General features: G+C 57.8%; 1 protein-coding gene across 1 annotated transcript in view; it reads right to left on the bottom strand.

Annotated features, from left to right (window-relative positions):
• The window catches only part of LOC102937744 (dedicator of cytokinesis protein 2), a 326706-nt gene that overhangs the window by 36430 nt on the left and 271881 nt on the right, over positions 1-18395 (bottom strand). Inside the window, 6 exon segments of the mRNA XM_043545086.1 lie at positions 573-613; positions 1572-1728; positions 2218-2303; positions 6799-6947; positions 8071-8129; positions 8456-8556. Coding sequence (XP_043401021.1) covers positions 573-613; positions 1572-1728; positions 2218-2303; positions 6799-6947; positions 8071-8129; positions 8456-8556 — 593 coding nt within the window.

The following is an 18395-nucleotide window of genomic DNA, read 5'->3' as shown; positions in this document are numbered from 1 at the left end:
ACTGTGCATGCGCGACCTGCACAGACACGGTTACTAAAACTCTCTGAGCAAAGGCGCAGGGATGCACCATCACCTGAAGTGGAACACCCACAGAGACATCACTCAAGGAAGAAGCAGTGCCTGGGCCCTGCACAGCCAGACAGCAGAGAGCTAGACCTACTCCATGAACCTCGAGGAGCCTGCCTGGCTCTGGGAGCCCGTCCTGTGCCTTCCTGGCACCATCCTCAGGGCGGGTATTAACTTCCAGCCAGTGGCCCCTGTGCAAATCCACCCACAGCAGCTGCACAGGGGCCCCGAGGGCCTCTTTCTAACTGCTGCACCTTTGTTCCAGGGCATGATGCACCTAGGGGGCTGCAGGGCAGGTACTGAGAAGAACCATCTTATTCTGCTTGTGAGTGAAGCCCATTGGAGTGGAGGCCACAGGACGCTTTGGTGGAGATGGGATGGGCCCTGCCTGGGCATATAGGGACAGAATCCTGGGGCACGGCTCTCACAGACCCCCGGGGCACATGGCTCTCATGGACCCCTGGGACACACGGTTTTCTTGGATCCCTGGGACACACGGCTCTCACCTGATGTACATGGCCTGGCGGTCAATCTCCTTGTAGAAGTTCTGGGGAAGGAAGAGCAGAAGGAGGAAGGTGACTGGCGGAGGAGGTACTAAAGAGCTCTGGGCTAGATCCACAGAGGGACATCGGTGCTTGTGTGTAGGCACCTGCTACCTCGTGGGATCTGCAGCCCAGAAGAGGGTGCCCAGCTCCCCACACAATGGATGGGGAGAGCCAGGCCCCTGAGAGTGGGTCCCACAGAAGCCAGTGATAGGTGGGGAGCCAATGGGAGATACTGACCAGAAGGGTGAGGTCTCAGTCCTGCCCTTCCAAGGGCTGTAGGCACCAACCTCCCCCAACCTGGCACTCACAGCACTGACCCCTGGCTGCAGAGTAGCGCCTAGGCCAGGCCAGTTGGTTCCAGCACTCCCCCAGCTTTGGGAGCCCCAGGTTCAATTCCCCCTCTGCCAGACGTAGAGCAGGGATTTGAACATGGGTCACCCCTACCCACGGGGCTGTGGAGTGTCTGGGCAGGGTTCCCAGCCTCTCCCGCTGAAGCCACTGCACCGTGTAAATGTCCCTGCTACCAGCCATGTCAGGGGCCAGTTCTCAGGGCTCGGGTACAGCAGGGGATACCTGGGGGAGCAAGGGAGGGGCCCTAGCAGACTTGTGTGGGAGGGGGGCTGCAACAGCCCTGAGGCCCGAAAGGGAATGGGAAGTCCATCCCCACATGTGCTCCAAGGAAGAGGGGCTGGTGCCTGAGAGACAGGATGTGTCTCTGCCTTCCCCAGATGGGCCATGTCCGGTCCCCCCTCAGTCCCGAGGGCAGCAGCAGAGAAGCCTCCCTTGTCACCGTGCGTCCCGTCTGGTCACACGGCCTCATGCACCAGAGGGCATGGCAGGCCCATCGCGCTGTCTGGGGCGCGCGAGCTGCCCGGGCAGACGCCGGGCTGCCCAGTGGGGCGCGCGAGTTGCCCGGGCAGACGCCGGGCTGCCCAGTGGGGCGCGCAGCCAGGGACCCACCAGCAGGTTGACGGTGCAACTCATGCTGTAGGTCTTGTTCTCGTCGTTCATGACAGTGCGATAGTCCAGCAGCCGCTCCAGGAGGCCCGTGACCAGGGCCACAAAGTTCTCACTGGGCTTTGCCAGCTCAGGGTGATTCCTGCAGCAGCTGAGGAGGCTGGGGAAGAAAAGAAGGATTCACAACCCTGTTCCCCTCTGCCCTGTCCTGGAGCCTGATGCAGGCTGGGCCCATTCCACACAGCAACAAAAAGGGGATATCTTGCTCGTGGCAAATGACAGCTCCTCCAGCCCTGGCCTCTCCCAGCAGGGGGCACTGTGGGAAGCGGGGCAGGAGCTGGGTGTAGGGGGAGCTCCCGGCTCCTCCAGCCCCGGCCTCTCCCAGCAGGGGGCGCTGTGGGGCAGGAGCGCTTACTGTGCGGGGCTCCAGTTTGTCAGCGGGGCGAGGGGCGGAGCTCCCGGGGTGCCTGTGGGGCAGAGCGGGCAGTGACAGACTCGTCCTTGGTCCCAGCACTCCGGCTGGCAGCTGCTGAGGGTGATTCCAGGACACAGCAGCAGGGGCACGTGGGGAAGGTGCGCACGGCTGTAGGAGGGGCCAGACAGGGGCAGGTGTGAGGGGAGGCAGGGGCCAGGCTGGGCGGAGACTCACATGCTCTGGAACAGCTGCTTGTACTGCTCATCCCCACGGCCTCCCTCCACTTCGCTGTCCAGCTTGTGCAGGATCTCGTCCTCGAACTGTGGAGAGGGGCAGCATAAGCTGGGCTGGGGCACTGCCGAGCTCTGGGCAACCCGGGGGCTGCAGCAGCAGAGATGCTGGCAATGAAGAAGCCCCTGCCCGGGGCCTGGTTCAATCCTGATCTCAGCGGGGGTTAGACTAGACTCTTGCGGTGCCTCCCAGCCTGTGGGTCTAGAGCCCTTTCCCAGGGCTCCTGCCCGTCACCTTCTCAGCATCCCCAGCCACGCCCCATGATAGCCTTGGGGGGCGCAGGGCCACTGCCCTGGGGAGCTCCCTACCCTGCCCCTCAGCCGCAGCCACAGCATAGGCTGCCGCGGGAGGCTGGGCCAGGAGACTCTGGGCAGGGCCTGTGGTGATAACTGGGCTGACAGATTTCCCCACATTGTGAGCTCAGCTGTGAGAGGCGGGTGGGAGCGGAGCACGTCCTGGATTAGCTGAGCTCTTGAGTCCCCCCCAGCCACGGTTCTCTGACAAGTGTGGCCACGAGTAGAGCAAGCGCTGGTGGGAAAAGGGGCGGCCCAGGCCGAATGAGTCCCAAGGAAAAGGCCTGATCTAACCCCAGGGCTCCGGAGAACAAGTGCGGGAATCAGTGACCCCAAACCGGTGTGTCGCCAACAAGGACAAAACACGGAGGGGCTGGGCTGCTCCGCCCCTCCCTCCCTCCCTCGCTCCAGGGGTCCTGAAACAAAAGCCCTGGGCCGGGGGGGAGTGGGGAGACAACCACGGGGACCCCTCAGCCTGGCTAGGGAGCAGTGCGCTGGGGTGGCATGTAAGTCTCTACTGAGGCCAGCCCAGGACAGTACCTACAGATGGGCTGTTTAGGGGGAGGGGCTGGGGTGCAGCTAGAGTCCCCAGGCAGGGAGGGCAAGGGGTGCTTCGGAGAGGGGCTTGGCCCAGCGAACCCAGGAAGGGAGGGCGAGGGTCACACTCGGGGGAGGGGCTTGGCTCAGTATCCCCGGGAAGGGAGGGCGAGGGTCACGCTTGGGGGGAGGAGCTCGGCCCGTGGCCTCGGGAAGGGAGGGCGAGGGTCGCGCTCGGGGGGAGGGGCTCGGCCCGTGGCCCCGGGAAGGGAGGGCGAGGGTCGCGCTCGGGGGGAGGGGCTCGGCCCGTGGCCCCGGGAAGGGAGGGCGAGGGTCGCGCTCGGGGGGAGGGGCTCGGCCCGTGGCCCCGGGAAGGGAGGGCGAGGGTCGCGCTCGGGGGGAGGGGCTCGGCCCGTGGCCCCGGGAAGGGAGGGCGAGGGTCGCGCTCGGGGGGAGGGGCTCGGCCCGTGGCCCCGGGAAAGGAAGGCGAGGGTCGCGCTCGGGGGGAGGGGCTCGGCCCGTGGCCTCGGGAAGGGAGGGCGAGGGTCGCGCTCGGGGGGGAGGGGCTCGGCCCGTGGCCCCGGGAAGGGAGGGCGAGGGTCGCGCTCGGGGGGAGGGGCTCGGCCTGTGGCCCCGGGAAGGGAGGGCGAGGGTCGCGCTCGGGGGGAGGGGCTCGGCCCGTGGCCCCGGGAAGGGAGGGCGAGGGTCGCGCTCGGGGGGAGGGGCTCGGCCCGTGGCCCCGGGAAGGGAGGGCGAGGGTCGCGCTCGGGGGGAGGGGCTCGGCCCGTGGCCCCGGGAAGGGAGGGCGAGGGTCGCGCTCGGGGGGAGGGGCTCGGCCCGTGGCCCCGGGAAGGGAGGGCGAGGGTCGCGCTCGGGGGGAGGGGCTCGGCCCGTGGCCCCGGGAAGGGAGGGCGAGGGTCGCGCTCGGGGGGAGGGGCTCGGCCCGTGGCCCCGGGAAGGGAGGGCGAGGGTCGCGCTCGGGGGGAGGGGCTCGGCCCGTGGCCCCGGGAAGGGAGGGCGAGGGTCGCGCTCGGGGGGAGGGGCTCGGCCCGTGGCCCCGGGAAGGGAGGGCGAGGGTCGCGCTCGGGGGGAGGGGCTCGGCCCGTGGCCCCGGGAAGGGAGGGCGAGGGTCGCGCTCGGGGGGAGGGGCTCGGCCCGTGGCCCCGGGAAGGGAGGGCGAGGGTCGCGCTCGGGGGGAGGGGCTCGGCCCGTGGCCCCGGGAAGGGAGGGCGAGGGTCGCGCTCGGGGGGAGGGGCTCGGCCCGTGGCCCCGGGAAGGGAGGGCGAGGGTCGCGCTCGGGGGGAGGGGCTCGGCCTGTGGCCCCGGGAAGGGAGGGCGAGGGTCGCGCTCGGGGGGAGGGGCTCGGCCCGCGGCCCCGGGAAGGGAGGGCGAGGGTCGCGCTCGGGGGGAGGGGCTCGGCCCGCGGCCCCGGGAAGGGAGGGCGAGGGTCGCGCTCGGGGGGAGGGGCTCGGCCCGCGGCCCCGGGAAGGGAGGGCGAGGGTCGCGCTCGGGGGGAGGGGCTCGGCCCGTGGCCCCGGGAAGGGAGGGCGAGGGTCGCGCTCGGGGGGAGGGGCTCGGCCCGTGGCCCCGGGAAGGGAGGGCGAGGGTCGCGCTCGGGGGGAGGGGCTCGGCCCGTGGCCCCGGGAAGGGAGGGCGAGGGTCGCGCTCGGGGGGAGGGGCTCGGCCCGTGGCCCCGGGAAGGGAGGGCGAGGGTCGCGCTCGGGGGGGAGGGGCTCGGCCCGTGGCCCCGGGAAGGGAGGGCGAGGGTCGCGCTCGGGGGGGAGGGGCTCGGCCCGTGGCCCCGGGACGGGAGGGGCGAGGGTCGCGCTCGGGGGGAGGGGCTCGGCCCGGGGCCCCGGGAAGGGAGGGCGAGGGTCGCGCTCGGGGGGAGGGGCTCGGCCCGGGGCCCCGGGAAGGGAGGGCGAGGGTCGCGCTCGGGGGGAGGGGCTCGGCCCGCGGCCCCGGGAAGGGAGGGCGAGGGTCGCGCTCGGGGGGAGGGGCTCGGCCCGCGGCCCCGGGAAGGGAGGGCGAGGGTCGCGCTCGGGGGGAGGGGCTCGGCCCGCGGCCCCGGGAAGGGAGGGCGAGGGTCGCGCTCGGGGGAGGGGCTCGGCCCGTGGCCCCGGGAAGGGAGGGCGAGGGTCGCGCTCGGGGGGAGGGGCTCGGCCCGCGGCCCCGGGAAGGGAGGGCGAGGGTCGCGCTCGGGGGGAGGGGCTCGGCCCGCGGCCCCGGGAAGGGAGGGCGAGGGTCGCGCTCGGGGGGAGGGGCTCGGCCCGCGGCCCCGGGAAGGGAGGGCGAGGGTCGCGCTCGGGGGGAGGGGCTCGGCCCGTGGCCCCGGGAAGGGAGGGCGAGGGTCGCGCTCGGGGGGAGGGGCTCGGCCCGTGGCCCCGGGAAGGGAGGGCGAGGGTCGCGCTCGGGGGGAGGGGCTCGGCCCGTGGCCCCGGGAAGGGAGGGCGAGGGTCGCGCTCGGGGGGAGGGGCTCGGCCCGTGGCCCCGGGAAGGGAGGGCGAGGGTCGCGCTCGGGGGGAGGGGCTCGGCCCGTGGCCCCGGGAAGGGAGGGCGAGGGTCGCGCTCGGGGGGAGGGGCTCGGCCCGTGGCCCCGGGAAGGGAGGGCGAGGGTCGCGCTCGGGGGGAGGGGCTCGGCCCGGGGCCCCGGGAAGGGAGGGCGCGGGTCGCGCTCGGGGGGAGGGGCTCGGCCCGGGGCCCCGGGAAGGGAGGGCGAGGGTCGCGCTCGGGGGGAGGGGCTCGGCCCGCGGCCCCGGGAAGGGAGGGCGAGGGTCGCGCTCGGGGGGAGGGGCTCGGCCCGCGGCCCCGGGAAGGGAGGGCGAGGGTCGCGCACGGGGGGAGGGGCTCGGCCCGCGGCCCCGGGAAGGGAGGGCGAGGGTCGCGCTCGGGGGGAGGGGCTCGGCCCGTGGCCCCGGGAAGGGAGGGCGAGGGTCGCGCTCGGGGGGAGGGGCTCGGCCCGTGGCCCCGGGAAAGGAAGGCGAGGGTCGCGCTCGGGGGGAGGGGCTCGGCCCGTGGCTCCGGGAAGGGAGGGCGAGGGTCGCGCTCGGGGGGAGGGGCTCGGCCCGTGGCCCCGGGAAGGGAGGGCGAGGGTCGCGCTCGGGGGGAGGGGCTCGGCCCGTGGCCCCGGGAAGGGAGGGCGAGGGTCGCGCTCGGGGGGAGGGGCTCGGCCCGTGGCCCCGGGAAGGGAGGGCGAGGGTCGCGCTCGGGGGGAGGGGCTCGGCCCGTGGCCCCGGGAAGGGAGGGCGAGGGTCGTGCTCGGGGGGAGGGGCTCGGCCCGTGGCCCCGGGAAGGGAGGGCGAGGGTCGCGCTCGGGGGGAGGGGCTCGGCCCGTGGCCCCGGGAAGGGAGGGCGAGGGGTGCGCCAGGGCTGAGAGGCTCAGTGTCGAGGGCCTGGGACCAGGCGCAGGGGCTGAAGGGAGCTGTGTTCCTGTCAGGGCCAGCTGGGTCACGGCCAAGGGGGAAGGTGACAGGCCCTGTGCCTCGTCTCTCCAGCTGGCCTCTGGCCCTGGTGCTCTCTTTTCCCAGAGCCTCCCCTCACTGCCCCTGTCATACTGGCACAGACCCCCATGGGAGGGGCTCACCATCACAGCATGCCTCCTAGCCCAGGGCTGCTCTCATCCTTTGCCTTGTGACTACGCGCGCCCCCTCCTTGCACCCTGCTGGCCCCAGACTCCCTGGGGCCCAGTACGCACCATGCTGAAGGTCTTGGTCAGCTGGTACTCGCACAGCATCATGTCGAAGAAGATGGGGATGGTGGATTTGCGCAGCTCCAGCTCGGGCACCAGCGTCATCTCCAGGATGGGGCCCACCATGCCAGGGATAAACTGAATCTTGTGATGGCCTGAGGCAGGGGCAGGAAGGGACTGGTGGGAAGGGTATTGCTCTCCCAGGACCCCTCCCCTCTCCCCATGGCGGGAGAGCCCGCTCCTTCCTGTCATGGGCAGCAGCCCAAGGGCAGGATCTCCTTGGGGATGTGGCGGTATAACCCTGCCTGCCCAGCCCTGTGGGACACTGGCAGAATTTATTACATGCCTTTCCGAGGCACCCAGATCAGGCCTAGCAATGAGCTGGGTCCTGCCCCAGAGAGAGCAGCATCCAGGAGCATGATGATCGGCAACAGGTATAAGGGACAGACAGACGGGGAGCGGGGCTGCGTCGCAAGGGCCTTCGCAGCTGCACACCCACGTGGGACCAGCTCGAGACGGGAGATCGGATTCAGTCCCTCTTTGTAGTACCCCCTGATGCTCCAGTCTTGCTCCCCACACCATGCAGCTCTACTGATGCCCCTCAGTCCTGCCCCACAGCCCCTTGGCTATTCCAGCTGTTTCTGTTTCTGTTTGGCTGGCTTGCGGAGAAAAATGCAAAGACCCAGGAGCCCCAGCTGTGCACTCTGTCTGCCAGAGCTCAGTATTGCTCTAGCTGCCAAACCGAAAGGTAGGGAATTATTCTCAGAGGCCAATACTGGAATGTCCCAAAGAGGATGAGACGTATGACTGTTCTCCCCTAGTACAGACCTAGCAGGTCCTTCATGCCCCTTGGTACCTGGACTGCATGTGTCAGAACAGAGATAAGGGGTACGCCAGGGACCGGAAAGCCAAGGCGGAAAGCTGATTGGCTACTCCTTGTATTGGCTGATGTAACTTTTACTTGTAAACAGGCAGGGCACACAGAGATGGCTTTCGAGGTTAACGTCTGTGTAAGGTGAATGTCACATCACTGCATGAGGCAACTTCCCGGAGTGCTGTGCTGTATCACCGGTGTATAGCAATAACCTGGACATTGGGTTTCTGCTTTCTGGAGTATATTTCATAACGAACCAAAGAGCCGTCATGTAAATGACTGTGATCCTGCCCCTCAGGCTCAGCCGTGCCTGGCCCCACCCCAGAGCTGCCCTGCCCAAGGCTCAAGCCCTTCCCACCCTGGCAAGACAGCAGCTGCCTCCAGCTGCCCTGCGCCAGCCTCACCTAGGTTGTACCACATGTCCCGGATGGCAGCTCCAATTGTGGCTCTCATGTCTCCGTACCTGATGCGATAAGGAGAGGGAATTATTCCCTCCAGCCCCTGTGCCACCCGGACCATTCGAGGTGTCAATAAGGGCAGATAGGGGCTTCAGGGCTGGGAATCCAGCACCAGATCCACCCCCCTTCCCATCCTCGATGGAGGCTCCAGACGCAGCCAGTCTAGAGCATCACCGGAGAGCAGGGAATCCCCTGCCTGGTTATATGAAAAAGTCAGGAGGCACCTCCAACCACTGAGGCCAGCAGAGGAGCCCGGGCTGTGGCCATGGAAGATGGGCTCCACAAGGTCCCATAACCCCTAGGGCCCAGTGGAGATAGGCAGGTGACTCACTTGGCAAGGATGGTCGTACGCTTAGCCTGGGAGAAGTTCTCCAGCTGCAGGGAATCCTGGGTGAGGAAGGCAACTGCCAGGTGGAAATAATTGTTCCAAAGCTGTAAAGAAAAGATGGGCTCAAAGGTAGCTACAGAGATATCAGATGCATGGGGGGCTGGGACCCAGAGGTGAGGGAGTGGGGCAAGGCCAGGGAGTGGGGGGAAGGAGGGGAGTGAGATGCGAGGAGGCATAGATTCATAGATTCTGAGGCCAGAAGGGACAATTGTGATCACATAGTCTGACACCTTCCCCCTCCCTCCCCTTCCCCCATACAGCCCAGAGACGTGCTCCACAATAATTTCTAGAGCAGAGCTTTTAGAACCAGGGCGGGCAAACTTTTTGGCCAGAGGGCCACATCGGGGAATAGAAATTGTACGGCGGGCCATGAATGCTCACGAAATTGGGGTTGGGTTCAGGAAGGGGTGAGGGCTCTGGCTGGGGGTGCAGGCTCTGGGGTGGGGCTGGGGATGAGGAGTTTGGGGTGCAGGAGGGTGCTCTGGGCTGGGACTGAGGGGTTTGGAGGGGGATCAGGGCTGGGGCAGGGGTGTGGGAAGGGGTGCAGGTTCCGGCTGGAGGTGCAGGTTCTGGGGTGGGGCTGGGGATGAGAGATTTGGGGTGCAGGAGGGTGCTCCGTGCTGGGATTGAGGGGTCTGGAGAGGCTGGGGCAGGGGGTTGGGGCATGGGGAGAGGCTCAGGGGTGCAGGCTCAGAGCAGTGCTTATCTCAAGCGGCTCCCAGAAGCAGTGGCATGTCCCTTCTCTGGCTCCTAAGCATGGAGTGGCCTGCACCCCTCGGAGCGGGGACATGCTGCAGCTTCCGGGAGCCGTGTGGTGTGGTCCCGGACCCGGCTCCCCAGTGGGAGCTCACGGGCCGGCTTAAAACGGCTTGCAGGCCGTAGTTTGCCCACCCCTGTTTTAGAAGAACATCCAATCTGGAATGAAAAATTGCCAGGAATGGTGAATCCAGAAAGACCCTGGGTGAATTTGTTGGTGTATATCTATATCTAGATCAATCTACACTGTGATTCATATATCTATGTAATATGTTTAGGTCATTGAGGCCTGGTATGAATGATGCGTGCTTGACATGAATGTATGTGTTGCAAGTTAGCAACCAAAGCAAGGACTTAAGGTCAAAGACTATTAGAACTATTTGTGCAAAAACAATCTTATGTTCTGTGGCAAATTGCCGGTATGATTTTGATGGGTCCCACACTTCCTCTTCTTGGGGGGGAGGGGTGTTCAGGGCGCAGTTTCCTGCCCCTGAACTAGGGTATCTACTGTCCCACTAGTAACCCAGAGAAGGGTAGTGGAGAGGGAGGGACCCGGGCCCGCCCTCTACTCCGTGTCCCAGCCCAGAAGCCCTAGGGATAGTGGTAAACCACTTGAACTAGTGCTTCCTTCCCCTGGGCTACTTCCCTCTCCTGCTCGTCAGCTTGTGGGGCTTCTTGCCCTCTCTCTCTGCACAAACCGGGTGTCTCTTTACCTAGGGTCTTGGTCTTCTAGCCAGCCACGGCACTTGTCCAAACTCTCCTCTACTTCAACTCCTCCAAACTGCTCTCTGCTCCAACTCCAAACCACTCTACTCCACCTCCTTCCCCTGGCTGATTGAAGCAGGGTTTTTTTTTTTTCCGGTGACTAGCTTCAGGTGCTCTAATTGGCTTCAGGTGCTTTTAATTAATCTACAGAAACCTTTCTTCCCTCTACAGGGAATAAGGCTTCTCCTCAGCCTGGGACTTACATCTCTCTCCTAGATCACTCTCCTGCTACCTTCTGGCCATGCTGTATCACAGTTCTGAGAAAAATACTGAAAATCATCAGAAAAGGAAACAACACCAGGTGGACTGATATAAAATTGTATCAGAATTAGAGGAAATGGCACGTCTGGGACCATGGCGGCCCACCCAGGATTGTCTCTTTGGAATTGTGTGGGTAGAAGGCCTAGTAAACAAAGGCAAAGAACCGATGACGCAACAGAATGGACTATAAATGGTGCCTATGATTTATGCAAATCAGAGTTTTTTCTTGATCCAGAGTCCCGTGTGGATATAGATGTGGTTTTGCTGGCTCCCCACATCTTATGATCTTATCCTGACAGAGAAGGCCGTCCCTAGCCATTTGGGTGCCCTACACAGCCCCTGCGCGACACACCCCAGGGTCTGGGAGGCAGGAGCTGTGGGTGGGTACTTTTGGGGGCCCCGCAGACCCAGAGTGGCCTGGGGGATTAGCGGCCTGGGGGGCCGGGAGCAGCCTGCTCCGCTTCCCTTGCCCCCAACCCAGTCATGTCGCTCGGGGAGGAGGCTTGGGGGAAGGGATCCCCACCCCCAAACTCACCGGCAGCGGCGGGAAGCGGAGCAGCCCGGCCCCAGGCCACTCTACTCCGCCAGCTCCCAGCCGTGTCGCTCCGCTTCCCGCCGCCAATTTTTGTGTCATCTGCAAACTTCAGTGATGATTTTGTTTTCTTCCACGTCATTGATAAAAACATTAAATAGCGTAGGGTCAAGAACCGATCCCTGTGGGACCCCATTGGAAACAGACCTCCTTGATTATGATTCTCCATTTATTATTACATTTTGAGATTTGCCTACAGACAGCCCCCCAACCTGAAGCGAATACTCACCAACAACCACATACCACACAACAGAACCACTAGCCCAGGAACCTATCCTTGCAACAAAGCCCGTTGCCAACTGTGCCCACATATCTATTCAGGGGACACGATCACAGGGCCTAACAACATCAGCCACACTATCAGAGGCTCGTTCACCTGCACATCCACCAATGTGATATATGCCATCATGTGCCAGCAATGCCCCTCTGCCATGTACATTGGTCAAACTGGACAGTCTCTACGTAAAAGAATAAATGGACACAAATCAGATGTCAAGAATTATAACATTCATAAACCAGTCGGAGAACACTTCAATCTCTCTGGTCACGCAATCACAGACATGAGGGTCGCTATCTTAAAGCAAAAAAACTTCAAATCCAGACTCCAGCGAGAAACTGCTGAATTGGAATTCATTTGCAAATTGGATACTATTAATTTGGGCTTGAATAGAGACTGGGAGTGGCTAAGTCATTATGCAAGGTAGCCTGTCTCCCCTTGTTTTTTTCCTGCAAAACCTCCCCCAAGACGTTCTGGTTAAACTTGGATTATTGCTGTGCACATTGTAAGATGAACTGTTGCCAGCAGGAGAATGAGTTTGTGTGTGTGGTTTTTGGAAAAGGGGGGGTGTGGGGGGGGGTGAGAAAACCTGGATTAGTGCTGGAGGTGACCCACCTTGATTATCATGCGCATTATAAAGAGGGGTTTCAAAGGGGGATGGGCTGTTGCCAGCAGGAGAGTGAATTTGTATGTGTGTGGGGGGGGGGGGGGGGGAGAAGGGTGAGAAAACCTGGATTTGTGCTGGAAATGGCTCTACTTGAGGATCACTTTAGATAAGCTTCAGAGTAACAGCCGTGTTAGTCTGTATTCGTAAAAAGAAAAGGAGTACTTGTGGCACCTTAGAGACTAACCAGTTTATTTGAGCATGAGCTGATGCTCAAATAAACTGGTTAGTCTCTAAGGTGCCACAAGTACTCCTTTTCTTTTTAGATAAGCTGTTGCCAGCGGGGGAGTGAGGTGGGAGGAAGTTTTGTTTCATGGTCTCTGTGTGTATATAATGTCTTCTGCAGTTTCCACGATATGCTATGCATCCGATGAAGTGAGCTGTAGCTCACGAAAGCTCATGCTCAAATAAACTGGTTAGTCTCTAAGGTGCCACAAGTACTCCTTTTCTTTTTACGAATACAGACTAACACGGCTGTTACTCTGAAACCTGAGATTTACCAGTTAGCCAGCTTTTAATCCATTTAATGTGTGCCATGTTAATTTCATATCGGTCTAGTTTTTTGATCAAAATGTTGTAGGGTACCAAATCGAGCACCTCACAGATGTCTATGTATAGTACAGCAACACTGTAACCATACTTGTCATCTCCTCAAAAAAATAGCAAGTTTGACAGGATCTATTTTCCATAAACTGAGGTGATTGGCATTAATTACATCACTGTCCTTTAGCTCTTTATTAATCGAGACCCAGCCACTCCATTGTCTTACACAGGACAGATGTCAGCCTGACAGGCCAGTAATTAACCAGGTCATCCTGCTTTCCCTTTTTAACATTGGCACAACGTTAGCTCTCTTCTGTCCCCTGGAACTTTCCCAGTGCTCCAAGACTCACTGAAAATCTTTTTGCGAATACAGACTAACACGGCTGCTACTCTGAAACCTGTCATTATGCAAGGCACTGCATTTAGCTGTATGGAGTGGAAATCCATCAACTGCATGAAAAAACTTGTACAGATACAGACAGACATCATCTTCCTCTCCAAATGCAAACAGATGGACATTGTACCAAAAGGACTGAAGGTAAAAAATCCATTACAATCTACATACCACACAGACTATGCTGACAGCTTGTGCCACACGCTCTCAAAGAAACTGCGGAACCACCTGATCAACATCCTCTACAGCAAACAGGGAAAGATTAAGAATGAGCTCTCAAAACTGGATACTCCTATAAAAAAACAACCTTCCACACAAACTTCCTTGTGGCTGGACTTTACTAAAACTAGACAAACCATTTACAACACACACTTTGCTTCTCTACAAAAGAAAAAGGACACTAAACTTTCTAAACTACTACATGCCACAAGGGGCCACAGCAATGGTTCCCTCAACACACCCAGCAATATTGTTAATCTATCCAACTATACTCTTAGCCCAGCAGAAGAAGCTGTCCTATCCCGGGGCCTCTCCTTCTGCCCCTCCACCCCCACAAACACGATACAGTTCTGTGGTGACCTAGAATCCTATTTTCGACGTCTCCGACTCCAGGAATATTTCCAACACTCCTCTGAACAACATACTAATCCACAGAGACCTCCCTACCAACACTACAAAAAGAAGGATTCTAGGTGGACTCCTCCTGAAGGCCGAGACAGTAGACTGGACTTCTACATAGAGTGCTTCCACCGACATGCACGGGTTGAAATTGTGGAAAAGCAGCATCACTTGCCCCACAACCTCAGTCGTGCAGAACACAATGCCATCCACAGCCTCAGAAACAACTCTGACATCATAATCAAAAAGGCTGACAAAGGAGGTGCTGTTGTCATCATGAATAGGTCGGAATATGAACAAGAGGCTGCTCGGCAGCTCTCCAACACCACTTTCTACAAGCCATTACCCTCTGATCCCACTGAGAGTTACCAAAAGAAACTACAGCATTTGCTCAAGAAACTCCCTGAAAAAGCACAAGATCAAATCCGCACAGACACACCCCTGGAACCCCGACCTGGGATATTCTATCTACTACCCAAGATCCATAAACCTGGAAATCCTGGGAGCCCCATCATCTCAGGCACTGGCACCCTGACAGCAGGATTGTCTGGCTAGACTCCCTCCTCAGGCCCTACGCTACCAGCACTCCCAGCTATCTTCGACACACCACTGACTTCCTGAGGAAACTACAATCCATCGGTGATCTTCCTGAAAACACCATCCTGGCCACTATGGATGTAGAAGCCCTCTACACCAACATTCCACACAAAGATGGACTACAAGCCATCAAGAACAGTCTCCCCGATAATGTCACGGCAAACCTGGTGGCTGAACTTTGTGACTTTGTCCTCACCCATAACTATTTCACATTTGGAGACAATGTATACCTTCAAATCAGCGGCACTGCTATGGGTACCCGCATGGCCCCACAGTATGCCAACATTTTTATGGCTGACTTAGAACAACGCTTCCTCAGCTCTCGTCCCCTAATACCCCTACTCTACTTGTTCTATATTGATGACATCTTCATCATCTGGACCCATGGAAAAGAAGCCCTTGAGGAATTCCACCATGATTTCAACAATTTCCATCCCACCATCAACCTCAGCCTGGACCAGTCCACACAAGAGATCCACTTCCTGGACACTACGGTGCTAATAAGCGATGGTCACATAAACACCACCCTATACCGGAAACCTACTGACCGCTATTCCTACCTACATGCCTCCAGCTTTCACCCAGACCACACCACACGGTCCATTGTCTACAGCCAAGCTCTACGATACAACCGCATTTGCTCCAACCCCTCAGACAGAGACAAACACCTACAAGATCTCTATCAAGCATTCTTACAACTACAATACCCACCTGCTGAAGTGAAGAAACAGATTGACAGAGCCAGAAGAGTACCCAGAAGTCACCTACTACAGGACAGGCCTAACAAAGAAAATAACAGAATGCCACTAGCCGTCACCTTCAGCCGCCAACTAAAACCTCTCCAACGCATTATCAAGGATCTACAACCCATCCTGAAGCACGACCCATCACTCTCACAAATCTTGGGAGACCCGCCAGTCCTTGCCTACAGACAGCCCCCCAACCTGAAGCAAATACTCACCAGCAACCACATACCACACAACAGAACCACTAACCCAGGAACCTATCCTTGCAACAAAGCCCTTTGCCAACTGTGCCCACATATCTATTCAGGGCACACCATCACAGGGCCTAATCACATCAGCCACACTATCAGAGGCTCGTTCACCTGCACATCTACCAATGTGATCTATGCCATCATGTGCAAGCAATGCCCCTCTGCCATGTACATTGGTCAAACTGGACAGTCTCTACGTAAAAGAATAAATGGACACAAATCAGATGTCAAGAATTATAACATTCATAAACCAGTCGGAGAACACTTCAATCTCTCTGGTCACGCGATTACAGACATGATAGTTGCGATATTACAACCGAAAAACTTCAAAACCAGACTCCAGCGAGAAACTGCTGAATTGGAATTCATTTGCAAATTGGATACAATTAACTTAGGCTTGAATAGAGACTGGGAGTGGCTAAGTCATTATGCAAGGTAACCTATTTCCCCTTGTTTTTTCCTACCCCCCCCACCCCCGTTCTCAGACGTTCTTGTTAAACCCTGGATTTATGCTGGAAATGGCCCACCTTGATTATCATACACGTTGTAAGGAGAGTGATCACTTTAGATAAGCTATTACCAGCAGGAGAGTGGGGTGGGGGGAGAGAAAGCCTTTTGAAGTGATAAACACCCATTTTTTCATGGTCCGTGTGTATAAAAATATCCTCACTGCATTTTCCACTTTTATGGATCCGATGAAGTGAGCTGTAGGTCACGAAAGCTTCTGCTCAAACAAATTGGTTAGTCTCTAAGGTGCCACAAGTACTCCTTTTCTTTTTTTGAAAATCAACCTCCAGTGAGCTCCTCAGCCAGCTCATTTAAAACTCTGGATGCAAGTCAGCTGGACCTGCTGATTTAAAAATGTCTCACTGTAGTAGCTTCTGTTTAACATCTTCCAAAGAGACGAGTGGAATGAAAAGAGTATCACCATATGAGGAGGCTGCATAGTCTAGTTTTTTCCCCAAATACAGAACAGAAATATTTACTGAACACTCCTGCCTTTTCTGCACAATTATTGAGAATTTGGAATCGCTGTCGGCACACTGAAAAAAGAAAAGGAGTACTTGTGGCACCTTTGCGAATACAGACTAACTGGACATAATATGAGGGGGAAAGGAATCCAGGAGAGCTGGCTGTATTTTAAAAAATCGTTATTGAGGTTACAGGGACAAACCATCCCGATGTGTAGAAAGAATAGTAAATACAGCAGGTGACCATCTTGGCTTAACAGTGAAATCTTTGCTGATCTTAAACACAGAAAAGAAGCTTACAAGAAGTGGAAGCTTGGACAAATGACCAGGGAAGAGTATAAAAATATTGCTCGGGCATGCAGGAGTGAAATCAGGAAGGCCAAATCACACCTGGAGGTGCAGCTAGCAAGAGATCTTAAGAGTAACAAGAAGGGTTTCTTCAGGTATGTTAGCAACAAGAAGAAAGTCAAGGAAAGTGTGGGCCCCTTACTGAATGAGGGAGGCAACCTAGTGACAGAGGATGTGGAATAAGCTAATGTACTCAATGCTTTTTTTGCCTCTGTCTTCACGAACAAGGTCAGCTTCCCGACTACTGCACTGGGCAGCACAGCATGGGGAGGAGGTGACCAGCCCTCTGTGGAGAAAGAAGTGGTTCGGGACTATTTAGAAAAGCTGGATGAGCACAAGCCCATGGGGCCGGATGCGTTGCATTCGAGAGTGCTAAAGGAGTTGGCGGATGTGATTGCAGAGCCATTGGCCATTATCTTTGAAAACTCATGGCGATCAGGGGAAGTCCCGGACGACTGGAAAAAGGCTAATATAGTGCTCATCTTTAAAAAAGTGAAGAAGGAGGATCCTGGGAACTACAGGTCAGTCAGCCTCACCTCAGTCCCTGGAAAAATCATGGAGCAGGTCCTCAAGGAATCAGTTCTGAAGCACTTAGAGGAGAGGAAAGTCAGCATGGATTCACCAAGGGCAAGTCATGCCTGACTAATCTAATTGACTTTTATGATGAGACAACTGGCTCTGTGGATGAGGGGAAAGCAGTGGATGTGTTGTTCCCTGACTTTAGCAAAGCTTTTGACACGGTCTCCCACAGTATTCTTGCCAGCAAGTTAAAGAAATATGGGCTGGATGAAAGGACTATAAGGTGGATAGAAAGCTGGCTAGATTGTCGGGCTCAACGGATAGTTATCAATGGCTCCATGCCTAGTTGGCAGCTGGTATCAAGTGGAGTGCCCCAGGGGTCGGTCCTGGGGCCGGTTTTGTTCAATATCTTCATAAATGATCTGGAGGATGGTGTGGATTGCACCCTCAGCAAGTTTGCAGATGACACTAAACTGGGAGGAGTGGTAGATACGCTGGAGGGCAGGGATAGGATACAGAGGGACCTAGACAAATTAGAGGATTGGGCCAAAAGAAATCTGATGAGGTTCAACAAGGACAAGTGCAGAGTCCTGCACTTAGGACTGAAGAATCCCACGCACTGCTTCAGACTAGGGACCGAATGGCTTGGCAGCAGTTCTGCAGAAAAGGACCTAGGGGTTACAGTGGACGAGAAGCTGGATATGAGTCAACAGTGTGCCGTTGTTGCCAAGAAGGCCAATGGCATTTTGGGATGTATAAGTAGGGGCATTGCCAGCAGATCGAGGGACGTAATCGTTCCCCTCTATTTGACATTGGTGAGGCCTCATCTGGAGTACTGTGTCCAGTTTTGGGCCCCATACTACAAGGAGGATGTGGAAAAATTGGAAAGCGTCCAGGGGAGGGCAACAAAAATGATTAGGGGACTGGAACACATGACTTATGAGGAGAGGCTGAAGGAACTGGGATTGTTTAGTCTGTGGAAGAGACGAATGAGGGGGGATTTGATAGCTGCTTTCAACTACCTGAAAGGGGGTTCCATAGAGGATGGCTCTAGACTGTTCTCAGTGGTAGCGGATGACAGAACGAGGAGTAATGGTCTCAAATTTCAGAGGGGGAGGTCTAGGTTGAATATTAGGAAAAACATTTTCACTAGGAGGGTGGTGAAACACTGGAATGCGTTACCTAGGGAGGTGGTGGAATCTCCTTCCTTGGAAGTTTTTAAGGTCAGGCTTGACAAAGCCCTGGCTGGGATGATTTAGTTGGCGTTGGTCCTGCTTTGAGCAGGGGGTTGGACTAGATGACCTCCTGAGGTCCCTTCCAACGCTGATATTCTATGATTTTATGAAATACTTTGTCGGGATTTTTTCTGTTCCAAATGTACTTTAAAATCTCCTAATTGTCTTTAACTCTGCTGGCCAAAGATTTCTCTTTGTGTCCCTTGGCTTCCCTTATCAATTGTATACAATTCCTAACTTCCCCATTCTTCTATTTATTATTATATATTTTTGAGCTGTCTTCACCTCCCCTCTAAACCAGGTTGTTTTTCAATCAGCACAGCCTTCTTCCTCAGTTGTGGAACTG

Source organism: Chelonia mydas, chromosome 4 (genome assembly GCF_015237465.2).
Source record: "Chelonia mydas isolate rCheMyd1 chromosome 4, rCheMyd1.pri.v2, whole genome shotgun sequence".
NCBI lineage: Eukaryota > Metazoa > Chordata > Testudines > Cheloniidae > Chelonia > Chelonia mydas.
This window is presented reverse-complemented; position numbering and strand designations above follow the sequence as displayed.